Source organism: Solanum dulcamara, chromosome 2 (assembly GCF_947179165.1).
Source record: "Solanum dulcamara chromosome 2, daSolDulc1.2, whole genome shotgun sequence".
Classification (NCBI taxonomy): domain Eukaryota; kingdom Viridiplantae; phylum Streptophyta; class Magnoliopsida; order Solanales; family Solanaceae; genus Solanum; species Solanum dulcamara.
The window spans coordinates 50,170,119-50,187,314 of NC_077238.1; the positions used below are offsets into that span (position 1 = coordinate 50,170,119).

At 32.9% G+C, this 17,196-nt stretch overlaps 1 protein-coding gene and 1 pseudogene across 1 annotated transcript; one reads left to right on the forward strand and one right to left on the reverse strand.

Annotated features, from left to right (window-relative positions):
• Positions 1-528: 528 nt before the first annotated feature.
• On the reverse strand, positions 529-1,335 carry LOC129871641 (uncharacterized). The gene has a single exon (XM_055946600.1). The coding sequence runs from the start codon at positions 1,333-1,335 to the stop codon at positions 529-531; it is 807 nt and encodes a 268-aa protein (XP_055802575.1).
• Positions 1,336-2,972: 1,637 nt separating this feature from the next.
• Positions 2,973-4,621, forward strand: LOC129871651 (uncharacterized; annotated as a pseudogene).
• Positions 4,622-17,196: the final 12,575 nt, after the last annotated feature.

Genomic DNA, 17,196 nt, shown 5'->3' on the forward strand with positions numbered 1-17,196 from the left:
GGGGTCTCCTTGCTTGAGACCTCTTGTAGAATGGAAGAAATCATGTCTTGCACTATTAATGATCACTGAGTACCAATTGTCTGACATGATTCTCCAGACCATATCAATAAGGACTTCTCCAAATACTATCCTCCTCATGACCATACAAATGAAGGACTAAGAGACCCTATTATAGGCCTTGGCCATATCCAACTTGATCACTACATTGTCCCCAACCTTGGGCCTCTTAATACTGTGAATGATTTTCTGGGCCAACATTATATTTTCAGATATACTCCTGCCTTTAACAAATCCTGATTGGTTATAAAAAATGAGCTGAGGTAGGATGGAAGCAAGTCTGAGATAAAGAAGTTTGGATATGACCTTGCTAGTAAAATTACTGAAGGAGATGGGTCTGTAATCTGAAAGTTTGTTGGGATGTCCTACTTTAGAGAGTAGAACCAAACATGCATGTGATATATACTTAGGGATACAATGACCATTGAAGAAGTAATGAACTAACTTCAATATGTCATCACAAATGATATCCTAACATGAGTGAAAGAACTTGCCACTCATGCCATCTGGCCCTGCAGCTGAAGTAGGACTCATAGAAAATACTACTTCCTTCAACTCATCCTTGGTAGGTAAGGAATGTAATAGTTCATTCTGTTGATCATCAACCAACTTGGGGATACATTTAAGCATATCTTCATTAATTTGTTTCTCCTCAATGGTAAAGATGTTCTCAAAGTGTGCACAGGCTATTTTTGCAATATTATTATCACCCTGAATTAAGTTACCATATTCATTACTGATTTGATGGATAAATAACTTCCTTCTTCTCCCTATGATAATGGCATAGAAATACTTGGTGTTGGCATCCCCATATTTAAACCAGTGCAGGTATATTTTTTGTTTCAAAATAGCTTGCTCCATCTTCAAGTATCTGATATAATGGGCATTTATCTGATTTAGTTTGGCCCTATTCTCTTCAGAGTTGTCATTGATGATATCCTCTTCAGCTTGTCTCACTTGTTCCTCATATTGTTTAACTGAAGCAAATATATCACCATACTGATTTCTGGACCAATTGCTAAGAGTATTAGAAACTATTTTCAACTTTTGATAAAAGGTTCTCATAGGATTTCCATCTACAAGTCTTTCCCAGCAAACTTTAACAGTGGCAAGGAAATTGTCATTTTCTACCCAGCAGTTCAAGAATTTGAAATACTTGATAATATTACTTTGTCTTTCAATACATTCCAGCAGAAGAGAACAGTGATCTGATCCAGTAGAAGCCAGGTGATTAAGAGTAGTCACAGGCATGGACTCCAGCCAAGCATCATTGACCATAGCCCTATCAAGCCTCTTTCATATTCTAGCCTCTTGATCTCTATTATTACACCATGTGAATTGCTGTCCATGGAATCCAAGATCAGTGAGTCTACAAGCTTTTATGAAACTAATGAACTCAAAGCTCTTATTCATGTTGTAGGGTTGGTCCCCCATCTTCTCTTCAATATCTGTAATTATATTAAAGTCTCCAATGGTGCCCCAAGGTTCCTCCATACTAGAGAATTGAAGCATCTTGTCCCATAACTCTCTTCTCATATAATCTTTACACTTAGCATATATAAAGGTAATGAGATAGTGGGTAGGCTAGGCTGCATGACTGATTTTACAAGTAATATGCTATTTATCTTGATCCACAAGGTTACACACAACATCTTGGTTCTAGAATAGCCAAATTTTATTGTTAGAATTGTGCAGAGCATTATCCATCTCTAATTGAATTCTGTAGAAGTGGAGTTGAGATTTGTTGGAGAAAGGTTCCAACACTGCAATCATAGAGAGCTTGTGGTAGTCTTTCAACCTTTGTAATCTGTCTAGAGCACCCTGAGTATCAATACTCCTTGCATTCCAACAAAGTGTACTAATCATCAGAGTTTTTGGGCTTTAGACCTTGTGTTGATGATGCTTTTGACAACAACATTATCAGAACTGCTGATGGTGTTTTGCTTATTCTTCTTCTTTATTTTCTTACTTCTTGAGAATGGACCATTCATCTCATTGACCTGCTGAATTTCATTCTGCAATACAGCTATCATAGTGGATCTAAAGGCTTCCAATTGATCTTCTTGTTGTGTTTCCTCCCATTGGTCAGGATCTTCCTTATCTTCAGAATGAGTGACCCTATACTCATTAGTCAAATCCTCTGAGTTGTCTCCTTTGCTAAGCATATACCTCTCATTAGATATTTCTTGAATTTGAAAAGGGGTCACATGTTCTGGCACAAGAACATAGTTCAAACTTGGTTGTCCTGATTTCATCTCCTGGCTAAGTTTCTTCCTCATGGCTTCCCTCTTCTTCTTACTAAGAGACAAAGTGGAATTATTGTTGAAGATCTGAGTATATGTACTGTGGTTTGTTTTACTAATATTAGGAGTTTGATCCTCTCTCATATCATGTTCATTAACCTGTAGCCAGTCCTCAGAAACCTGCTGAACCTCAGATTATTGCCCCTAACCCTTGTGGACCTCAATATCAACCACATTACCCTATAATGTGTCCTTAGGATTGTTCCTTCTGAGATTATTTTCTTCCTGGGGATCAAATTGTTATTCCTGTATCCTTGACCTACTAGCATTTTGAAGAGTGGTTGCAGGGGATCTAGAGTCTTTCCTATGGTCAACCAATAAAGATTCCCTCCCCCTGGTATCCCCTTCCTACATATTAGTGAGTTTCTCCTGTGTTCTCCCATCCTCACCTCCACAGACTTTTTTAGCCACAACAAAAATAATATTTAAGACATTAAAATTATTGGGGGAGCCATAGGGGTGTGGGAGTATTAAGTCAATACCTGTGGTTTTTCCTTTGGCATTGTTTTATTCCACAATATTCAAATCAGTATTTGGTTCCAACCTGGCAGCAATATTATGATCTTTTTGCTTGTCTGCAGGTCTGCTAGTTTCAATCTGCTGCATAGGATTATGGGGACTAGGATCTACTGTTCTTTGGAGAGGGGGTGGTTGACTCTGGACTCTAGGTTCAACATTACAAGTTTGGACATTACAATTATTAGAGTTAGAGTTATTAAGCATACCTGCCTGTTGCTGATTTCTTCCTTCATTGCTATTGTTGATATTATGCTGGTGGGGTACTGAACTTTCCCTTTTTGACTTGAATACTTGTGTTTTACGCTGTTGTGTTTGTTGTTGTTGGTGTTTTCCATCTTTCTTGTCTTTTCTCCTTTGAATTTGCCACCCTGCATGCTCTTGGTCTCTTTTTTCAGCTTCAACACTGTTAGTGTTTTGTTGTTCCTTAGTATGTTGGTCTTCTTGGTGCTGCAGTTCCTTATGAAAAATATTATATGATTGAGGGGGATTATGGCATAAGAATATTGCAGACATCTTTGTCTACTCAGTCTGGTGTAGTTGAACTATTTGTTGTGGATGAAGGGGAGCATGTTGTTCCAGCTACTGACATCAACCACCATAATGAACCTTGCCTTATCCTAGTAGATGCTGCAACTGAAGGTGAATCAAGTGAGAAAGAAGAGGATGAGAATGAACCTTATACTAGTGATTACAAGAGTGATGAATTTGAATCGTTTAGGGTGGAGAAGAAAAAAGAAGTAAATGAGAAACTAGACAACTTTTTAGAGTTGGAAAAGGGTATGAGCTTCAAGAGTCTTGATGAAGCTCAAAGAATTGTAAGCTACTACTCAATTGCTAGGAAGGTTGCCCTTAAAGTTGATAAAAGTGACATTGTTAGTTAGATATAGGTGTATTGTGTGTTTTTCTTTTGTGTGTTTGATTTCTAAAGTTAATAAAGGACAAGGGTTTGAAATTAAGACCTTGCAAACAAAACATGCATGCCCTGAAGCATTCAAAAATAGAAGAGCTAATCAACAAGCTTTAGCACACTACTTCAAGAAGAAGGTCCAAAATACTCCTAAGTACAAGGTGATAGAAATGAGGCAGAATTTAGATGATAACTTTGCACTTAATCTCAGCTATTCAAAAATGAAGAGGGTTAAAAGACTTGTGTTAGAGAAATTGGAAGGTAGCTATGTTGATGATTTCAATAAGTTGGAGCCTTATGCTCAAGAGTTGATGGATAGCAACCCTGGTACTAATGTGGTTATAAACATAGCTAAAGAGGCTTTGTTGGAACATGGAGAAAAAAAACTTTTGACAATGTATATTTGCTTTCAAACTTTAAAAAATGGCTGGAAAGCTAGTTTGAGGTCATTTATAGGGTTAGATGGCACCTTTTTAAAAGAAAAGTGCAAGGAAATTTTATTGGCTACAATTGGACAATTCAATGAAGCATTTTTATCCACTTTCTTGGACAGTGGTGGATAGAGAAACAAGTAGAACATGAAAATGGTTCATAGAGTTGCTGAGAAACTCTTTGAAGTTGGCAAATGGTGAAGGCTTGACACTTATGTCTAATATGCAAAAGGTAATTTTGTAAGTGTTTGATAGTTTCTGATTTTAGTTAATTGTATACACTTGAACATTTTAACTTGAAATTTTATTTTTCTTTATTATTATAGGGACTGCTTGGTGTTGTTGGTAATTTACTTTCAAAAGCACAACATAGATGGTGTGCAAGGCACATAGAAGCCAATTGATCAAAGAGTTGGAGTGGTGTACACATGAAGAAGTTATTTTGGGGTCTACTTGAAGTACATTTGTAGAAGAATTTGAAGACTAGTTAAAGACCATAGGTTCTGTTAATGAACAAGCCCCCAAAGATTTGTTATGTTATCCACCACAACACTGGTGCAGGGCCTATTTTGACACAGTTTGCAAGATTTTCTCTTGTGAAAATAATTTCACTGAATCTTTCAACAAATGAATTTTGAAAGGAAGGGAAAAATCAATAATCAAGATGTTGGAAGACATTAGAATCAAGGTATTCTCACTTCTTTTTCATAAATGTTCAATTTTTTAAAACTATTTTGAAAAGTTTACTGTTTTTACTCTTCTATAGATTGAAACAGTAAAACATTGAAAAAGTTATTATTTTCAAAGTTCTTTCAAGCTTTTTACTGTTTTGAAAAGGTTATGTTTAGGTTGTAAAAAATATTATATCTTAGTTCTTTGTATAGGTTATGAAAAGGTTGAAAGAACTTGAAGAAGAAGGTAAGAAGTAGACAGAAGAATATAGTCTATCTGCCATGGAACTTTTTAATGATTTCAAAATCATTGCACAAGGTTGTCAAGTTGTTGCTAATGGAGACTTAGGATATAAGGTGGATAAGGGTATAGATAGGCATATTGTAAATCTTGGTAGAAAGAAGTGTACTTGTAGGACATGGGATTTAACAGAAATTTCATTTTCTCATGTTATTAAAGCATTAAAACATGATAGACAAGAACCACTGAATGAGATGCATTGGTGGTATTCAAAAGAAGCTTACATGTTTGTGTATCTACATAAAATTTAACTTGTTAGGGGTGAGAAATTTTGAAAAGTTGATCCTTCTCAAGACATGAAGCCACCAGAAATACGTAACATGGTTGGTAGACCAAAAGTTAAGAGACTAAGGGAAAAGAATGAGGCAAGAAAAAGAGAAGGACTATGGTCCAAAAGTAGGAAGGGGCTGCAAATGACATGTGGAAATTGTAGTGCAACAAGTGATAATATAAGAAAATGCTCTCTAATAAGTCATGTTTTATCAACTGTTCATTACTTATATTATATATTTAGTCATCTTATTTTTTCTCAAATATTATAGCTTCAAAGAGGAAGACAAGTTCCTCAAGATGTGCCAATTTCAGAACCCCAACCAGGTGAAGGAGCTGAATTAGTCTTTATGCCAACTCCTGGATTTAATGTGTCTTCTAGTCAACAAACAAGCCAACATTCAAGTCAAGTAATTAATGAAGCTCCTCCCGGTCCTTCAATTTCAAAGAGAAAAGTAAAGGGCAAAGTTGTTGCACCTTCAAAGAGGTCTAAAAACAGTGAAAAAAAAAATTATTGCTACAATTGTTGATGAAGATGAAGTTCAAGGTGATATTGAATCTAAGGATGATGAGACAATGGTTGCGCCTAGAGTGATATCTGAAGAAAAGACTATACTTCAAATGAAAAAGTTGTATCAACAACCAATTGGTTCGAAAAGAATAGACTTCAAGGGTGATGAGAGTGGTGCTAGTATGCCTACTAATCTGCCATACTCACCAAAAAAGCTGACTTGGCAAGGCAAAACATGTGTGACCTCAAATTAGTTGACAAAATACAAGGAGATAAAGATTGGAAAACTAAAGGCAAAGAGGGGCAAACATCATATAGTTATTGCTAAGTTGTGATTGTAACTTTCTATTTTTTGTGTAATGGCATAGTGAAGTTTCTTATTTTGTTATTTTTGGGATGCTTATCATTTTTCATTGGCCATTTATGTTAAATAAAAATTTAGTCTTATGATTGTAAAACAATGTTAGAATATTTTGTAGGCTGAAAAATCTATGAATGAATTTGGTAGTTTATCTAGAAAATATTTTTTGAATTGCTGATTGTATTGTGAGTATATATGTCTTAGAAGTAGTTGAAGGTTTTCATGTAAGTAGTTACTATTGCTATATATGATCAAAAGAAAGGTTATCAAACTGCAAATTTTATAGATGACAAACTTGTCACGACCCAAAATGGGTCATTAGTGGCAATCACACTTAACCTCTTAGGTGGGAGAGCCAATGATACAAACCCCAACTTATAAAATGTAACAATAACGCGGAAGCTCAATTTATGAGAGTAAGAGACAATAAAACCACTAAAGTCTATTAGATACATCTTTCCAAAACCTGAAAGTCATCACTGCAAGGACATCTAATTCTAAAATACTACATCTGAAAATATCAAACACCAGAATAAATAAATAACTTAATGTGTACGAAAACTAAGGACATCATGCCATGCCCATGAGAATCCAACACGAGCTAGAAGGAATACCTCACCCTGAAACCTGATGTGCTGGACACTGGCTAGAGTTGAGGTCGAGTCGAAGTCGATGGAACACTCGCTGTACTCCACAAAAATAAAATAAGAAAAATACAAGTAGGGGTCAGTAAAGGAACATCTGTACTGAGTAGGTATCATCGGATGACTCAAAATAGAAATCAATATGCATAAAGTAATAGTGGAAAATCAACCATATCACTTAACATGTGACAACCAACAAGATCAAGATCAAGTGACAACACAATAAACACTTACATAACTAATCAACAATATTAAGATCACACATGAGGACTCAGGCCTCTACATCACGCTCTTTTGGAAAATGAATAATTGGAGATTGGGTAGTATTAAATCATTTTAATTTGTTTTACTTTAATATTACCGTGCCAGAACATAACACCCGATCCAAATATACTATGTCAGAATGTGATATCCGATCCAAACATACCGTGCCGAAATATGACACCCGATCCAAATATACCGTGTTGGCTCGTGACACATGATCCAAATATAATTAATTTATCATTCTTTATTATTACATTCTGCTTCATTAACAATATTTCATCAAGCCTTCTTTATTCAAGACACTATTTTTTAATAGGGCAAGTTCAAGATTATGGATTTCACGGTCTTGAGATTTCAGACCAATCACAACAATATACCAACCGTCCAAACTACAACAATTAAATGCATAGTAAACTTCATACATTACTCAATGACTATCAATCGCTATTAAAAGTCTATCTATGATATAGAATAAATCATAACCTACCTCAATCGAAGAAATCGAAGCCAAACAAGCTAATTTACCAATGCTTTTCCTTTCTTCAACGCCTTGGAATGTTTCCAATCTATCAAGTATACAATATTCGTAAGCAAGCGAGTCCGTAAATACCCATATTATTGTATGTCTAGCGTGGATCCAAAACTCACCCAAATCTATTAATCAATTTTCTAAATCTCAAAACTAGGATTAAGTCTTAATTTTTCCAATTAACATAACTCTAATGATATTCATATAATACAATATACCTAATATTTAATTACATATACCAATAAGTCAACTTGAATCATAATGTGATAATTACAGAAACAAAATTTAAAACCACACTACTGTAATGAACTAATGCGCAATAAGAATATGAAGTACATATCTTTACCCCTGCTACCATTCATTACCCCATCATTAGTTAGTAATTACATTCACAATTTACCTCAACTTCCAACCAGAACTTACGCCACATTATAATTGTTTTTAATACTTTCCACCAGTAAACCAACTTACAGAAACTATCCATTCCATACTCCTATAAAGTATAGGGTATTAAGTAAATTATAAATTTATCCCACCAACTAAATTAATTATTTAAAGTTAGCCCTCAACTAAACAACTGTTGTTATCGATTATTCCAAATACCCATTAACAATTTATAGTATGAGTTTTTTATAAAATAAAAGGTTGTAGTTCTCAAAATGACCTAATTGATCGTTACAAAACTATGCCATCTCGATACTTTCTCAAAACATTACAACCACATCAAATCATACTACATAGAACTACAAAATTCTTTTAGTTAATTCTCTCATTGATAATAACAAAATGACAGGAAAATAACATAACCTAATAATACTAATTTAACATAAACAATAGCACCATACTACAACATCTTGGCAGCTACAAAACCAACAATAATAGCCCAAGAAACTTCAAGCAAAGTTATCAATTGATGCACTTCAATTCTAACTTTGAAACTTTATCATCCAAGCCAGAAACTTTCTTCAAATTTGAACTCTCAATACCATCCATCAAATTCATGCTTGACATTTTTTCCTTCAAGATACAAACTTTCTTCAAATCAGAAATTTCATTTGTATCCATCTCATTCTACTCATACATTTCGTTAGTAGTCATTTCCTTCAAATTAGAATCTTCAATGCCACCTATATCCTCCACAATCTTCTTCAAATGATTTCTTTCTTTTCGAATTGAATCCAATTCGACTTTTTGATTATGAATCATTGTTGACACATCACGTGAAAGTTTGTCATCAATCCAATTTCAATAACCACAAGAATTTGATCCAAGACGACGACATTTATAAAATCGGCGTCCACCATTCTCAAGTGTTGTAGCTGTAAATTGTCTTGCCATCAATCCGCACTTACATATATGAGATTGAAGTTCTTCAGGAGAAGAAATGGAACAAGAGGCTGACATTTTTAACAAAAAAAACAAAAAAAATAAGAAAGAAGATGACAAGAAGAACTGATCTTAGAAGTGATCTTTTAACCCTAGGTTGAAATGTTTAGAATGGAGTTTTCATTAGAATAGGTGGGTATTAGAAGAATGGGATAGATTTTAATTAGAGGAATGGGTTGAGTTTTAATTAATTGGGTCGGGTTTATAATTAGAATGGGTGGATTTTAAATAATAATTTAAGTAAATAAATAGTGACCAATAGTAGCTCGTCATGTAATTAAAAAAATATTTAAATTATTTTAATTTTGGTCCGTTAAATAAGTGGTCAATTATGGACCTAAAGGTGGATGGTTGGAGTATTACATACCAAATAGATAGACGGAGGATATTATTGTACCATTTCTAATATTTCAGGGATATTTTAGGTCCTTTTCCGTTAAATATGACATCTTTAGAAATAATGAGTTTTGTGGTGTCAGTGGTTAAAGCTCAAATTTACTATCGTGTGAATGTAAGTTTGAGTCCCGTCATGAGGTGTATTTTGTTAAAAAAAAAATATTATGAAAAACATCAATAGCAATAAAATAAATCTAAATTTTGTATGCATATTTGCTAATTACTATTAAGTATTATCTTGCTCTGCGGTTATTTCCCCCTATAAATTACTGTTCAAAATAGTGTGGTACCCAGGAATTCAAAATTCTAAATTCGCTTCTTATCGTGGCATAAATATAGTTATAAAGGATGTCCAATGAAGCTCCTTTTAATCAAGTTGTTCCATTATAAGTAACTGACTCAAATGCCCTCAAGGCCTACGCAGGTATGTTGACAGAGTGGTGCCGTGCTTAGGCTATATATATATATGGAAAATAGCCAAAAAGCTCCCTAATTTATATTTGGATTTTCAAAATACACATTCTAATTTTATGGGGATTCTATCATTCTTTTGCAGTGCTTAAAATTAAAATTATTATCTCCCTAAATGCTTTGTTGGCAACGTAAGTGTATTTCACTCTCTTTGAGAGAGTGAACACAAAAAAACAAATATTAAACCTTTATTTTCAATGTACCTTTTCATAAGTATATGCATTTTTAATTTTCTTTTTTTCTTATTGTCACGACCCAAGCCTAGGGCCTAGACGTGACATGGCGAATGAGGAACCCGAAAGTACCTCAAACAGGCCTCTTAGCATTCTTTTAGCCTTTCATAGGTAATGATGATAAATAGACAAGCGGAAATCATAATAATAAATCTTCAACTTACATATGTCCAACAATACCTCTAACTATTAGATTTAATGGGGATAAGACAAGTTTCTAGCTCACTCTCAATCATAATAGAAGAAATGCCATAATAAAATATCTTAACATATCATAAGCTAGAAAGATAAAGGAGTATTGTTCCCGGAACATGGGAACTCACCAAAAGTAGTCTTCAATGGAATATCAACTAGCCACGTGGAGGAGAACGAGGAGGAGCACTGATCCCTACATGGTGATATCATGTAGGCAAAAGAGTATGCGTTAGTACTTTGAATGTACTAAGTATGTAAGGATGCATGAACATTGTGAAAATATTATAACATTTATGTAATATGGAACATAATGTAATACATGCATAATAAATCATATGAGTATCCTTTAAAACATTCATTTTGTGGGAAAATAACCATAACCGATATTTAAGACCATGCGAGCTATTACATGGAATCCAACATAACCCCCTACGTTGGCCGGGGAGACTACTTGTCAGGTAGAACTCCGTCAACTTCATTCATTTCTTTAACTTTAACTTTAAGGGCTATTTATGGATCCATTAGCCTAAGCCTACAAGGGCTCCTATGTTGGCACATAGTTAATGAGACAAGGGGTTGCTACTAGGATTTCCTTACCGAATCCCACCTCAATGCCTCATTCGGTGCTAAGTCAATCCCACAGAATAGTTTAATACTTCAAAATATTCATAGCATATAACTTGAGAATTCAAACATCATATTCGGTAGAATAGCTCATTAAAATATTTGATAATTCAAATATGCAAGAATTGTCCTTATTGCATAAAGAATCTATCATTCATATCATTTCATCATTCTTTCATTTCATAAGACTCCCTTTTTGATCATAGATATTGTTTTCATAAATATTTATTTGGAGTCAAAGCTTTCAAGTCAAACTTTATTAAAAACATAGTAAAACTAGGTGGGATCAAATCACTTCAACTTGCAAATATGTATGTAAATAAATATAAATATATACTTTAAAATTCATTAATTAAAAATCATGCTTTAAACAACCCACCATGAATTTCAAGAACCTTTAAATAGATAAATAGAGGAATTACTTGCAAACTATCAATTCATATATATGAAATTATGTTGCATCAAAATAGATCAATAATCATTAATTTAACCATAATTCATACTATTAAGTAAAAAATAAGAATTACTATAAGAAAATATTACTTGAAATCAAGAGACTTAATTGAAAGAGTTTTTGGACTATATGGATGGAAGAACTCATGGATAAACACCAACATAACTTAGAGTAAAGTTTAAAGAAAATAATTATAATTTATCATATAATCAAAATAATTTACACATGAGAGTGGAAGGAATACTCTCATTGAAGCCTTACATACCTGGAAACCGAAGCTTTAGTTGGTACCGAAAGACTTAATGAACACTCTTGAGTCCTAGCTTCTCTCCTCGCCGGAACGTTTTGTGTACTACCCGGAGTATATGAATCACTGGAATAGTATTTCTTCACTACTAAGAACTAAAACTATATTTGAGAATGTGTAAAGAAGTGTATAGAGAGAACATTTGCTTGAGAAAGCTTGATGAATAAAATGAGGAAATAAGGTGGGTATTTATAGGTGGGAAAGATGACCTAACAATAAATAAAATAATTATAAAGAAAAATCTGAAAATTTAGTGGAATATATTGATGTCATGGATGATGTTAAATGAAGGACAATTTATGTCATAAGTGATGTCAAATGTATCTAGATCTTTCTATGGTAGGTGAAATGAGTTATCTTTGACAGAATACTCTTTTTGGGAGCTGTGTTTGAGTAAGATAAATTCCTTATTAGGATTTGGTGTCTTCATAAGAATTGTAGATATGGAAGTCTAGTTTCATATCGTTCAGGAATCAACCAATTTGGATAAACCTACAGTGAGATATGATGTTTCTTCTATAAACACTCATTTCCGTCACAACATCCTACCTTATAGAAATTAATTTATTTGACCTACTTAACCTCCAAATCTTAAAATATGATCTTCATAAAAGTTGTAGGTAATGATCTTGTGGTTACTCAGAAATTTGAATCACTCAATTTGGATATTCCTATGAAAAGTTATGCCCAAAATACAGAGGCTGTATCATGTTTAGGCGAAAATTGAAACATCGTATACAATGTTTTTAGGGGATATTACACTTATTTATTGTCTTTCTTCTCCATAGCAACAAAAACCAAATTCTTCCACTACTCACCATTTCTAAGCCGCCATCCATGGCCATCTTCACCGGATTTACTATTATTAATTTCACACAAGTTTTTAAACTTTCACGTAAAATTTTTTGTAAAACCAATCAAATCAATTATAGATCAAATGACAGGTATTTATACCACCCAAATAAGATTTGAATCAGATTTGGAAAACATCAAATCCAATTGAACCTCAAAAGTGAATTTGTTTTTCTTTTTTTTCCTTAAAAGATCTATTAATTATCAATCTCAAATCCAAATCAATTAACTACATCTCATAATTTATATGTTATCAATCTCATTAATTGTTCAATCCGTGGTAAATCAACCTATTTCTCTTCAAAATTAATGTTGCCGACATCGACGATGATGACATGGAATGCATCGTACGTTCTTCCTCATCTTTCTTGAGATGATAGTAATCGTCTTCGTTGACCTCCATTAACGGCATCGCCATTGCCTCTATTCGTCCTCTCTCTATCCTTTTTCTTAACGTTTTTTTAGTTTATTTTTTAGGTTCTCCGATGAGCAAAGCTTGAATATCGTGCAATGAAATCTGCCATCACTATTCATCTTTGTCCTCACAAGCCAACTCCGATGGACTTGAATTTTTACAATAAAGGTAAAATTACTTCTGGGGTTTGAAGGAATAGGGATAATTTAGGAGAAAGGGGAAAAAATTATAATTTTTTTTTAAAAAATAATCAAATTTCCACATATTAAATGCGTGAAATTCACAAGTCAACATAAATATGGTTGTGACTTTTTATAAGGGTATAATCATTTCAAATTTAAATTGTTCATAGGGGTGATAGGACTCCCGTGAAGATAAAGTGTATAGTTGAAAATTCAGATATAGTTTAGGGGGCTTTTGACTATTTTCTCTCTCTCTATATATATAGATACTAGTAATAAAAATTCGTGCTATGGACAGATTCAATTTTTGTTTATAAGTTTATTTTTTTAATTGATATCGATTAAATAATTTTAAACATTTGTTCTATATATACCCACACACATTTATATGGTAGTAAATCATCATATTAAATATAAAATAAATACATAATAAATATTATTAACATTAATAAATATTTAAATGGTGTTTATTAATTAATTTTAAATTTATTAATTTTAATTAAATTATATATAATTTATATAGTAGTAAAAAATCTCATTCTTAGTTCTCAAAAATCTTATGTGAGTGAACACTGTCCTTTATTTTATATATGAAAAAGAAATGTCAAAAATTGTATATTTTATTTTCTTCGCTTAAAAATTGGTCAACATACTTAAAAATCATTGTTAATTCTTATGACATTTAATTGTTTTTCTAATAAATGACGTAAGTTATGAAAAATTCTCTCTCTCTCTCTCTCTCTCTATATATATATATATATATATATATATATATATATATATATATATACTCTTCTCATACTTAGAAATTAGAATAATCTAAAGACTGCACCTAAGAATATTGTATTATGTGAATCTCTTTTTTTTTTTCTAGTAGAAAGTACTTTTGAAGAATATTTGCTTATTAAATTTTCAACAACATATTGAAAAATTGTACGATGCACTAATAATTACCAAAAAAAAGTGTGATTACTTTGGATAAATTTTGTATTCTATTATTGAGATTTTACATATAATTAATAGTAACATAACGTAAATTATCTTAAACTTAAATTTTCTATATTATGGAATTCTAAACTTAGAATATGCTATTTTATTTGGTTGACGAATTGGTAGAGTAATGTTTTTTTTCCTTTACTTTTGAAGAATATTTGTTTATTAAATTTTCAACAACATATTGAAAAATTGTACGATGCACTAATAGTTACCAAAAAAAAAAGTTTGATTACTTTGGATAAAATTTGTATTCTATTATTGAGATTTTACATATAATTAATAATAACATAACGTAAATTATCTTAAACTTAAATTTTCTATATTATGGAATTCTAAAATTAGAATATGCTATTTTATTTGGTTGACGAATTGGTAGAGTAATGTTTTTTTTTCCTTTTACTTTGGTATAAATGATTAAGACGGATAATTGCCGTCATACTTGAATCACTTCAAACCTTAGAATAAGTGTAGTGGTCAGATGGTGGCACTCTCAAAAAGCTTAAAGGGTCATTTTGTGAAGTACATTAAAAGAAATAATGTATGTATTAATTTTGTGTATTAGTAGTATCTTGTTTGATACTTTTTTAAAATATATATACACACTCTACTATGTATTGAGAAGTGTATGACTAATACATAAAAAATCATGATACTAATAATGCAAAATCGTTTAGCAGGTGTTTGGATTAACTTATTTTAAGTGATTTTTAACTTTTAAGCTCTTTTTAATTTTGGAAGTATTTAGAAAACAATAAAACCACCCTTTTAGGTTGAAAAAGTAAGAAAAAAAGTAAAACAAGTTTGGTTAGGCTTTTAGCTTTTAGCTTATAAGCCACTTAAAAAAAGTCAATCCAAACACCCTCCAAATGCATGCATTAGCATGGTTAAAGATCCAATTGTCCTTCCAAACTCTTTTAACATCTTTTCCACCATATTTGTGGAGGATTGTCACAATCCGATTTCGGGCCATGATGGCGCCTACTATAACCTCCTAGTAGGTAAGTCAACCCAATTCAAGATGCAGAAGTCGAACACCAATTTTAAATAAATAGGCAATGACATAAGAAGGTAGAAACGAGAATAATATAACAAAGAAATTGGGTGAAGGTATAAATATATAAATATAATACAAAATATACAAAAAAGGCTTGAAAGTGATAAAAAATGACGAACTGACACTAGACCAAACCTCGGACCTAGTGTCACCTATACAGGAGCTACTAAGTACAAAAACTGACAAAATATATATACAACACATAACTGACTGTCCAAAATACAAGTACAAGCCAGTACAAAAGAAGGAAGGTAGCACGTCTCTGAACGCCAGGAGCTCACCACAATCCATATCTGGCACAACTACGAATGATCAAGCGTGTGTTGGGGGTGGCTCAAACTAGGAGCTGCATAAAAAAGATACAGAAGTGCAATATGAGTACTAAAAGATGGGGTATCCAGTAGGCATCATAGGTCGATCGAGCTCAGAAAGAATATATATATATATATATATATATATAAGTACGATGAGACTAGTGATAACATAAATGAGTCACAAACTACAACTACGGATGCATCAGGGTATGAGGAGAACATACAATGCCAAATAAGCCCAACTACAACAGGTAACCATAACAATTGCCTCAACTCACAGAATACTGAAAGAGCATGTATATATATAACAAAGAAAAACTATAACAATAATTCCAAAAATATTACGGAGCGCCCGAAAAAACCCTCGAATCATCAATATCAAAGTAATAACTCAGAATATGTATAATTGCCCCCCTGAAATTCACACCTCGAGCTTATCAACGGTGAATATAATAGTGTAGCCTAAATTCAATAAAAGGGTCGCCCGAAATCATACCCCGAACTCACCAAAAGCATGAAATGCCATAAACGAGGTAACACCGGTATTTTTCCAAATCCTTATACTTATTAATTCATTTAAATGGTTTTTATAATCATCCGTGAAGTAACCAAGGCAAGTAGCATATCAATAATTATATATCACTCAAAATCAGAGAAGAACCTCACCAAAGACATCAATTCACTAACCTCAGACTCCGGTGTACCAAAACCACAGCCTCGAACCCAATAGTTCAATAACATAAGCAAGGCAAAACATATTTATGACCCGAAAGCACACCAAGAGGACAAATGTAACCAACAAAGTCAAACAAAGGACATCATAAGTTTCAATTCACCTAGGAGAAATTTCTAAGGATGCTAGGCGATGCAAACAAATCAAGAAAACACCTAAACTAAGGCTCTAACAGCTAAAAATCCAAAATAGCTACTAACGATGGCCATCGACTCCTAATTTACTGAAAAAGGCTACCAACCCTTGAACCAACCTAATCATGCAATACTACTCATAATATATAAATTCTAACCGAGCCAAGTCTAACAAAAAGAAATCATAGCCTAACTCAATACTGAAACCACATATGAGCCGCTAAACTGGAGCTTTTTCTTTTCGGGTCTCCTCTAAACGATGCCAATCTATTAAATTATCAAAGAATACGTCAAAATAAAGCCAGTAATACCTATATTATCACTATTTAAAATAGAATTAAAATTGGGTTAAAATTTGGCATTGGGACCCCGCACACGAAATTGAAAAATCAATTCCGTCACAAAGTCCAAAATAGCTCAAGGAACTTGTTCCCCAAAAATAGGCACATTTCGAGCACCAAAAGGGCTCAAATTAGTTCCACCAAAATCAAGCCCTAAGATGGTCAAAAATGGAAGATTTCAACGAAATCATGCTAGACTTACAAGATTTTTGGGATGAGTTTCGGAATGACCCCGCAAGAGTTTCCAACACAAGGCAACGAGAATCACAAAAATTGATCAAGAATTGCTCTTAAAAGTTTCCTTTGATTATGAGGGAAATGAGAAGCAAATAGCCTAAAAT

What these genes read in the sequence shown, in the direction of transcription:
- LOC129871641 (XM_055946600.1), bottom strand. Translation starts at nt 1,335, where the DNA reads ATGGTCAATGATGCTTGGCTGGAGTCCATGCCTGTGACTACTCTTAAT.